The sequence below is a fragment of the Tachypleus tridentatus genome, chromosome 8, assembly GCF_004210375.1.
Source record: "Tachypleus tridentatus isolate NWPU-2018 chromosome 8, ASM421037v1, whole genome shotgun sequence".
NCBI lineage: Eukaryota > Metazoa > Arthropoda > Merostomata > Xiphosura > Limulidae > Tachypleus > Tachypleus tridentatus.
This window is the reverse complement of record NC_134832.1, coordinates 154916156-154927345: the sequence shown is the minus strand read 5'-3', so window position 1 is coordinate 154927345 and position 11190 is coordinate 154916156. Positions and strand designations below refer to the sequence as shown.

Sequence of the window (11190 nt, the reverse complement as noted above, 5' to 3'; positions counted from 1 at the left end):
TATCACAGATATTTTTATTACATCTTATTTTGTACGAGTCATATTAATTAATATTTTTTGATAGGTTGGCTTACTTCTTTTGTATGATTCACTTTATACAACATTACTGGTATTTTGTTTATGGTTTCGTGTGCTTTATATTATTAATAAATCAGTTTTTATATCTAAGCTATAACAATCAACATTTGCCCAGATTTCTTTTGTCACTTGCATGTCGACGAGAAATTCTCTCAAAAGATAAAAGAAAGAAAAAAACACATACATAAACTGAGCTAAAATATTTATAAAATCAATTGCTTTTATTTATTCGATATCATTTAGGCTATATAACCTTACATAGCACATAAATCTTTAATATACTCTTAAACTAGCATTGCAATCAGTAAACACAGTACAATTTAACACGTGTGTGTGTATATATATATATAGTAAATATTGTAAGCAAAAATAACTGATCGTATCTTTGTTCCCTTCTCCGGTAAAAATCATCCAGTTTTGTCTAAGAAAAGTTAAAATCATGTAGATAACAACGACAAAAATGACCTTATATCTAACTGATGACCTGTCACTAATAATTAAAACTATTTATTGTTAATTCTAATTACTGCTGTAAGATTTTAGCAAATTTTACAGAAGAAGTTGAACTATGACAGTGTTAAGTGATATTTTAAGGACTTGAAACACAAGGTTCGATCATGTATTTCTATATTTTATATTGATTGGTGTATGTGATTTCAATATGTAAGGGAGATAAAATATCACAATAAGACAAACTGATCTAATCTTTGTTTTTAATTAAATCCAAGGTCACAACATTCATCCACGTTAAATCCAAGTGTCTCGTTTGGCCTTGCACAATATTCGCTACCATAAATACAATCGTGGGTTTTCATAGTTTTTATCTGTAATATTGTACTCATCTAACCTATATATGTGAAATATGTCCTGGAGAAAGATGGCACACATCTAACGAGCATACCTGGAATACGTCCTGGAATAAGATAGTAGCCATCCAACCTAATATATACGTGGAATGTGTCGTGGAGTTAGATAGTATCCATCTAACCTAATATATACGTGGAATGTGTCGTGGAGTTAGATAGTATCCATCTAACCTGTACATGTGGAATGTGTCTTGGTGTAAGATAGTATCCATCTAACCTGTATATGTGGAATGTGTCTTGGTGTAAGATAGTATCCATCTAACCTGTACATGTGGAATGTGTCTTGATGTAAGATAATATTCACCTAACCTGTACATGTGGAATGTGTCTTGGTGTAAGATAGTATCCATCTAACCTGTACATGTGGAACGTATCTTGGTGTAAGATAGTATTCACCTAACCTGTATATGTGGAATGTGTCTTGATGTAAGATAATATTCATCTAACCTGTATAAGTGGAATGTGTCTTGGTGTAAGATAGTATTCATCTAACCTGTACATGTGGAATGTGTCTTGGTGTAAGATAGTATCCATCTAACCTGTACTTGTGGAATGTGTCTTGATGTAAGATAATATTCATCTAACCTGTATATGTGGAATGTGTCTTGGTGTAAAATGGTATTCATCTAACCTGTACATGTGGAATGTGTCTTGGTGTAAGATAGTATCCATCTAACCTGTACATGTGGAATGTGTCTTGGTGTAAGATAGTATCCATCTAACCTGTATATGTGGAATGTGTCTTGGTGTAAGATAGTATTCATCTAACCTGTACATGTGGAATGTGTCTTGGTGTAAGATAGTATCCATCTAACCTGTACATGTGGAATGTGTCTTGGTGTAAGATAGTATTCATCTAACCTGTACATGTGGAACGTATCTTGGTGTAAGATAGTATCCATCTAACCTGTACTTGTGGAATGTGTCTTGATGTAAGATAATATTCATCTAACCTGTATATGTGGAATGTGTCTTGGTGTAAAATGGTATTCATCTAACCTGTACATGTGGAATGTGTCTTGGTGTAAGATAGTATCCATCTAACCTGTACATGTGGAATGTGTCTTGGTGTAAGATAGTATCCATCTAACCTGTACATGTGGAATGTGTCTTGGTGTAAGATAGTATTCATCTAACCTGTACATGTGGAATGTGTCTTGGTGTAAGATAGTATCCATCTAACCTGTACATGTGGAATGTGTCTTGGTGTAAGATAGTATTCATCTAACCTGTACATGTGGAATGTATCTTGGTGTAAGATAGTATTCATCTAACCTGTACATGTGGAATGTGTCTTGGTGTAAGATAGTATCCATCTAACCTGTACTTGTGGAATGTGTCTTGATGTAAGATAATATTCATCTAACCTGTAGATGTGGAATGTGTCTTGGTGTAAAATAGTATTCATCTAACCTGTACATGTGGAATGTGTCTTGGTGTAAGATAGTATTCATCTAACCTGTACATGTGGAATGTATCTTGGTGTAAGATAGTATCCATCTAACCTGTACATGTGGAATGTGTCTTGGTGTAAGATAGTATCCATCTAACCTGTACATGTGGAATGTGTCTTGGTGTAAGATAGTATCCATCTAACCTGTACATGTGGAATGTGTCTTGGTGTAAGATAGTATCCATCTAACCTGTACATGTGGAATGTATCTTGGTGTAAGATAGTATTCACCTAACCTGTACATGTGGAATGTATCTTGGTGTAAGATAGTATTCACCTAACCTGTACATGTGGAATGTGTCTTGGTGTAAGATAGTATCCATCTAACCTGTACATGTGGAATGTGTCTTGGTGTAAGATAGTATCCATCTAACCTGTACATGTGGAATGTGTCTTGGTGTAAGATAGTATCCATCTAACCTGTACATGTGGAATGTGTCTTGGTGTAAGATAGTATCCATCTAACCTGTACATGTGGAATGTGTCTTGGTGTAAGATAGTATCCATCTAACCTGTACATGTGGAATGTGTCTTGGTGTAAGATAGTATCCATCTAACCTGTACATGTGGAATGTGTCTTGGTGTAAAATAATATCCATCTAACCTGTACATGTGGAATGTGTCTTGGTGTAAGATAGTATCCATCTAACCTGTACATGTGGAATTTGTCTTGGTGTACGATAATATCCATCTAACCTGTACATGTGGAATGTGTCTTGGTGTAAGATAGTATCCATCTAACCTGTACATGTGGAATGTGTCTTTGTGTAAGATAGTATCCATCTAACCTGTATATGTGGAATGTGTCTTGGTGTAAGATAGTATCCATCTAACCTGTATATGTGGAATGTGTCTTGGTGTAAGATAGTATTCATCTAACCTGTACATGTGGAATGTGTCTTGGTGTAAGATAGTATCCATCTAACCTGTACATGTGGAATGTGTCTTGGTGTAAGATAGTATTCATCTAACCTGTACATGTGGAATGTGTCATGGTGTAAGATAGTATCCATCTAACCTGTACATGTGGAATGTGTCTTGGTGTAAGATAATATTCATCTAACCTGTACATGTGGAATGTGTCTTGGTGTAAGATAGTATCCATCTAACCTGTACTTGTGGAATGTGTCTTGGTGTAAAATAGTATTCATCTAACCTGTACATGTGGAATGTGTCTTGGTGTAAGATAGTATTCATCTAACCTGTACATGTGGAATGTGTCTTGGTGTAAGATAGTATTCATCTAACCTGTACATGTGGAATGTATCTTGGTGTAAGATAGTATCCATCTAACCTGTACATGTGGAATATGTCTTGGTGTAAGATAGTATCCATCTTACCTGTACATGTGGAATGTGTCTTGATGTAAGATAGTATCCATCTAACCTGTACATGTGGAATGTGTCTTCGTGTAAGATAGTATTCATCTAACCTGTACATGTGGAATGTGTCTTGGTGTAAGATAGTATTCATCTAACCTGTACATGTGGAATGTGTCTTGGTGTAAGATAGTATTCATCTAACCTGTATACATTTATCTCACTACTTACTCAAGTAGGTATGAGTGTCATTGAGAAATAGTGCAGTAGAAACTTTAAATCGTATGTTTACATGTGGAACTAACTTACCATTCACATGTGATGCTCATCCATCTACCAAGTTTTACAAGTTGAACCAAAACAATCAGTCCCTACTGTCACGCTGATAAGTGACATATCAAATAAATATAACTGTGTCACACATGGTACTCAGCTGTTGTAGCATTTGGTGATCCACTGGACAGTGATAGGGTTACCAAACAAAATATGAGTACAAGGGGCAATGACCAAAGTCAATGTTAGGGTGAGTGCTGGAGTGAAATATCTCACTGAAATATATAAAATAATTTTTTACACTAACTTCAGGTCAGTGGGGTCAACAGAAGTAATATTGCGGGTGTTACAATGTTTTAGGAACAAGGTAAAATTACTCTAATAAGAGAAGAAGCACATTCTTCTGGTAACTTCTGGAACGTAGCGAATTTTATACAATTTCTCAAACGCTTCAAATAATGACTATAAAGATATACATATATGTTTACCGTGGAACTCATTTCAGGTAATTAGACTTTATATTTTTATTTACAAGTCATGGTTGCTACCGACTCGAAAATACATCGTTGAAAGAGAGTAGTTCCTAATTACAATCCACTAGATAAACTACACTATCGTCTATTCGCCATATAACATAGATATAGCACTGCATGTTTTATTCATCTACTAGTCTATATAAAATTGAATATATTTCTTTGGCACGTTTATTTAAGTGTATAACAGTTTCGGTTTAGGCTTTACACGTTTTACCCGCTGACTTACACTAACTGTTTTATTAATGGAACGCTACACGTTGCTCTTACAAAAACATGGCAAATCCTAGCGCCATCAGGTTAAACCATTTCTATTTTTTAATCCGTGAATATATGTATCAAATACAATAAACTAAACTCGTAATAACGTATGGGGTGAAAAACAGTAGGTTTGAAACTTTTTTCGCCAACAAAGGCTCAATTGCACAGGTTGTGTTTAAAATAGAAAACAAAACATATTTATATCCACGTACACAAAAGAGTTTTATACGAATATTACTTGTAAACAAAACAATTAACCGTTTAATACATCGTTGTTGAAGATCCACTAATCGCAAAAATCTATTCTATGCGAGAAATATGAATCTTTAAGTTCATACACTGATGTAAGTACATACACTGATACTGATTTTCTACTGTGTTGATGCTTTCAGTTGTTAAGAAAATCAATGTCTGCTTTTACGCACGTGCCTGTGACCACATCCAGAGCAGTGACTTTGATTTCTGTATCACCAAAAACCATTCTTGTCTGAATTTCTCGACGACGAGGAAGGTACTTGGAATCGGAAAGATCAAGCATCAGAGAGCCACATTTCTTGACCCCTGGGTCTGTAATAAAGTGGACATCGTCCAGTTCGCTGCAATAAATGTGAATGATGCTACACGCTTGACCAGCCTTTGCTGGAGTGTAACTTCTTAGAACAATGTCTCCTAGTCCAACGGACTGATCAGAAACAACAAATTTGTCAAAGACGTCAGTACACCATTCCACGCCATCTTTGACAATTAGTTTCTCAAGGGGATGGACACCATGTATAAAGCGATTAAGGACTCCTACACCATAAGTCATCCTTGAGCGTCTAACATTAACAATGGTAGGATCCAAACCGAATAAAACTGCCCCCTTTACGATCGCTAGACTGACCCCTTGAGGAATAACGACTTTTAGATGGGGGAAAAAAGCGTCTCTGATTTCTTTCTGGACAAACTGAGATTCGGCAAAGCCACCAACGAGGAAGATATAGTCAATTCTACCAAGTGTGGTGTTGTTCAGGATGTTAGCAATGTGCTGCTTTATCATGTGTACTGTGTTCTGAAAGAGACTAAACATGGCGGAAGGCTCTAGACGTAGCATGCCTTGAGATGACCATTTCACGTTTTTCTTGCCATATTTCTTAATAGCTGACTCAACCTACAAACACATATCATAACAAAATAAATAATTAGCAATTACTGGTAAGACACAAATAATAAACTTCATCTTTTCCTGATAATCAACTAAATTACACATAGTAAATAAATAGGTCTATAAATATCGTTTAAAAATTCATATGTTATTGTCCTTCTTTACACTAAATTAATTAAAATATTTAATGGAAAAAAAAAGAAAATTGCTTAACTGTAGTTAAACACAAATCTCTACCACAGGCTGTTAGTATTCTGCCCACCACGAGTATCAGAACCCAGTTTCTAGCATTAATAAGTTCACAAACCTATTGCTATGCCACCTGAAAGGGCGAAAAACACCCTATTTGTTTCATATAATGGAGAACAGGGAGATTGGTAATGAAAGTTTAATACTATAGTTTTTATTCCACTGAAATACAACGAGTTATATTCAAACATGTAGTATTTTGATACCATTTTCAGATCAGTTTCATAGAAAAAAATGGTGGACGTCTATACGTGGTTCGTAAAAGGCGTTGTTGTGTACCCAAAAAACTTTTGTGCACAACAAATAAGATGGTCATAAAACTTTGTAATATTATATTTGAACACACTAGCTGTAAAAGGCTATCATAAAATATACGATTATAATTTTATGTTATTTCTGAAAATAATGGAATCTCCTCTTTAAAAGCAAAACAAAATGTGCTCATCACATACCAGAGGAAAGCAAAGGGATGTTAAAGGATCAAAGGTCCAGAAATATATGTGAGGCAACAGGACATAGTGGTGTAAATACGGTATCAAATAGGAATGTGAAATGTTTTTATTTCCGTCTAATATATGTGAGGCAATAGGACATAGTGGTGTGAATACGGTATCAAATAGGAATGTGAAATGTTTTAATATTTGAGGCAATAGGACGTCTAATATATGTGAGGCAACAGGACATAGTGGTGTGAATACGGTATCAAATAGGAATGTGAAATGTTTTTATTTCCGTCTAATATATGTGAGGCAACAGGATATAGTGGTGTGAATACGGTATCAAATAGGAATGTGAAATGTTTTTATTTCCGTCTAATATATGTGAGGCAACAGGATATAGTGGTGTGAATACGGTATCAAATAGGAATGTGAAATGTTTTTATTTCCGTCTAATATATGTGAGGCAACAGGACATAATGGTGTGAATACGGTATCAAATAGGAATGTGAAATGTTTTTATTTCCGTCTAATATATGTGAGGCAACAGGACATAATGGTGTGAATACGGTATCAAATAGGAATGTGAAATGTTTTTATTTCCGTCTAATATATGTGAGGCAACAGGACATAGTGGTGTGAATACGATATCAAATAGGAATGTGAAATGTTTTTATTTCCGTCTTATTCTTTTTTTGTGTTAATTCACGAAATGAATAAAACAGGAATACTTTTGTTTTCGTAAAGGTCACTTTGAATGATTGCTCTTTTATTGAGTTCATTCTTTCTTCATTTATTTATCGAACTATTTATTCATGTCTTGAGTGGTAAATAAGAAACAAGTTCTGACATTCAATATTCATTTAACAGAGGTTATGAGTGTTAGTGTTTTCTGTTTCCATTGTTTACGTGTTTACTATACACCAATATCCACTACGTAGAATAAATAGTGGTCGAAAATATTGTTTACTGTGAGTGTACCGAGCTAATGAAACAATTCGTGATGACGAGAAACCCACTTAAAGTTTTAATACACATAACAGCTGTCTTGATAATACATTTTTACTTTTAATTCAAATAAAATACAGAACAAACTGTCTTTGTTAACCTGAAGCTGACCTAAGAAAGTTGAAACATTGTTCTGTACTGTATTTAATTAAAGTTTTAATACCCATACCAACCGTCTTTAAAATACATCAACCAATATCGTTTCAGAATACACGGCCAAGCGTGTTAAGGCATTTGACTCGTAATCCGAGAGTCGCGGGTTCGAATCCCTGTTCCACCAAACATGCTCGTCCTTTCAGTCGTGGGGGGAGTTATAATATTACGATTAATCCCACTATTCGTTGGTAAAAGAGTATCCCAAGAGTTGGCGGTGAGTGGTGATGGCTAGTTGCCTTCCCTCTAGTCTTACACTGCTAAATTAAGGATGGCTAGCGCAAATAGCCCTTGAGTAGCTTTGCACGAAATTCAAAAACAAACAAACCAACCATTCGTTGGTAAAAGAGTATCCCAAGAGTTGGCGGTGAGTGGTGATGGCTAGTTGCCTTCCCTCTAGTCTTACACTGCTAAATTAAGGATGGCTAGCGCAAATAGCCCTTGAGTAGCTTTGCACGAAATTCAAAAACAAACAAACCAACCATTCGTTGGTAAAAGAGTATCCCAAGAGTTGGCGGTGAGTGGTGATGGCTAGTTGCCTTCCCTCTAGTCTTACACTGCTAAATTAGGAATGGCTAGCGCAAATAGCCCTTGAGTAGCTTAGCACGAAATTAAAAAACAAACAAACGTTTTGAATACGAATTAGAGCCTTTGTCTTTCCTGGTTACAGGCGTAGTTACTAAACTGAATACACGTTTTCTAATTGGCAGAGAACAAACAGTTTCACTACTTGGCTAACGTCTTGACGTATATCTACTAAGTCAAACCCGTCTTTGCTGTTTAACATCAATAGAAGTAATCCAGTTCTTCAATCGAAAGCGAAAAAAACAAGGTTACACTGATGCACTTGCCCCATCTAGTGGACTTAATCATTAATTACTGTTGAACAGACGAATACAGCAAGAACAAGTTCTATTCACACAGTTCAAAAATTAAAGAAAAATATATTGTGCAAAAATGTTTAATTTTCAACCAATATTTATAGCATTTATTATTTGTCTTAAGAAAGTACAGAATTATATGATCGCGAAATTACATGATCTGAAAAGAATCTACAGAAAAAAAAGTTGAAAAGGTAACAATTAGTATTTATCAGTTATTTTTACAGTCACGTTATCTAAATGTGTAACAATATATTTTTTTATACAACACCATCATCGCTAACCAACATTTAAACGTCCACCATATTGTTTAAACCATTCGATCTGAAATTGGTGTAAACATTCATTTTCTTTAATTTCAATGACATACAGAAGCCTATGTTTAAAAAATATTTTTCTTACACTGACTTTTGGCCACTGATCCAGCCAATATTATTTTGTATTTTAACATATATTCCAGCATATACTTCTGTCTTTAATACAATTCTAACCCGTCGCACCAAACCTGCTCGCCCTTTCAGCCGTGGTGGTGTTATAATGTTACGGTCAATCCCAGTCTTCGTAGCCCAAGAGTTATCAGTGAGTGGTAATGACTAGTTTCTTTCCCTCTAGTTTTACTCTGCAAAATTAGGGACAGATAGCGCAGATAACCCTCGCGTAGCTTTTCGCAAAATTCAAAACAAACCATGGCAATTCTAGTTCTCATAATAAATATATAAATACTTCATACTTCTCTTCACAGATGGCACTAGAATTTAAAAATCCTCATGTGTATATTTCGTGTTAAGTAAGAAGTTACCCAATAAGTTGTCTATGTGATAATTTCGCCACGGGTATCTAAACCCAATTTCTAGTGTTATAAGTTATCATTTGAGCCACCTGAAGGGCTACACTAGTGCTACAAAATTGCTGTTTCTCCGTAGAAATAACATGAACATTTCAAATGGAAGTCAAATCAGTCTCTCTGCTCACACATTCGCTTGTATTTTGACGAGAAATTATTCACTTTCAAATTTAAACTCGAAAATATAACGTAAAGTAAAACATCCGTCTTCCTATTTTTCATTTACGTTATCCTAGAATAATTTTATTAAAACATGGATTTTCGTCTTAAGATTGATTTCAAAATAATAAGTTTTAAACTTTCATAAATTACGCATTTACCTGAAACTTAGATGTTCACAACATACACACAGTACTTTTCCAACTTCTACGTATGTGTATGTATAATTTAGAGAAAATTAATACTTATAAAAAGTTAAGTAAACAAAATCAAAAGGAAGAAGTGCGTTAAAAACAGCAAATTCAAACCTCTGACTAATTTTGTTTGTTTGTTTGTTATAATCTAAAAACAAGCCGAAACAAAACTAACAAACAAAAAACGCTGCACTAGTTAAAGAGACCCCAGGGTACAAGCTATAATAGTTAAAGAGACCCCAGGGTACAAGCTATAATAGTTAAACAAACCCCAAGGTACAAGCTATAATAATTAAAGAGACCCCAGTGTGGGATATAAAATGGAATCTTTTTAATTAGTGCGGCGTTTTTGTTTATAAATTTTGTTTCGGCTTCATTTAGGTTTTTAGGTTATGATTTTAGGTTATAACAAACTAATATATACACAAATATATAGCTTGTGTTCTTATCCGAAACTTTTAACAGTTCAGAACTACGGTTCTTTTCCAAAATTGTCAATAATAAAAAAAAAAAGTTAAAATTATTATTCATTTCACAAAATGAGTAATATCTATGTTAACATATCGATAGGCCATACAAACATAAAGTCTAATATTTAGTTACGTTCAAGTGTTCTGTTATGAGACTTACTCTAAACCAAATGTCTAATATTTTTCCACTATTCCTCTTGGTTCTGTTATGCAACTTAATCTGTGGTTAACTTACCGAGTTGTTCTTGTACTTCTTATAGTAATCGATGAAGGAAAACGGTAGTGATATGTTGAGTGGATTACTTTTAAAAGGACTAGCGTTTCTCTTTCTGGCTTCGAAGGCAATCATCAGGTCAACATATCCTGCTGGACGTTTCAACTTGTATTGTTCTATGAAATCTACACCAAAAATGCTATTTAGAAGGTTCTCAAATTCTTGGTCTACCCCAATAGAACCGTAGGGACCGCCTGTGGCTTTGTAGAGTTCTTTCAGTGACCCCTGTTGATTCAGAAGCTCGTGAACAGTGATGTCCACTGTTCCTCCACCACAGTCCACCACCATATACCTCGTGCCTGACGATGAATTGTGTGAAGTACACTTATCAGCTTCAAATTTGCATATATAATTCTAAATTAGTTCACATCACTAACTTGATACGAATTATCAAAAAATAAATAAACACCTACAAATGGAAGCCCTATTGTAACTGTAAATGTTATTTAGAAAGCATAAAATGGTACAATTACTTTCACAGAAAGTTCTCTCTATTTACAAAAAAACCCTAACAGTAGAGTTGACAAAATCTGAATTATCAGGATTGAAAGCAGTGTTCATAATAAATTATCCTGTTCTTGTTCTATATTAATT

General features: G+C 34.6%; 1 protein-coding gene across 1 annotated transcript in view; it reads right to left on the bottom strand.

Moving 5' to 3' along the window:
* Positions 1-278: 278 nt before the first annotated feature.
* LOC143224050 (uncharacterized) overlaps positions 279-11190 on the bottom strand; it is a 110924-nt gene continuing 100012 nt past the window's right edge. Inside the window, exons 8-9 of the mRNA XM_076452512.1 lie at positions 10558-10895; positions 279-5933 (exon numbers count right to left, since the gene is read on the bottom strand). Of these exons, the coding sequence (XP_076308627.1) occupies positions 5172-5933; positions 10558-10895 (1100 nt within the window). The 3' untranslated portion in view covers positions 279-5171. The remainder of the gene's footprint in view (positions 5934-10557; positions 10896-11190) is intronic.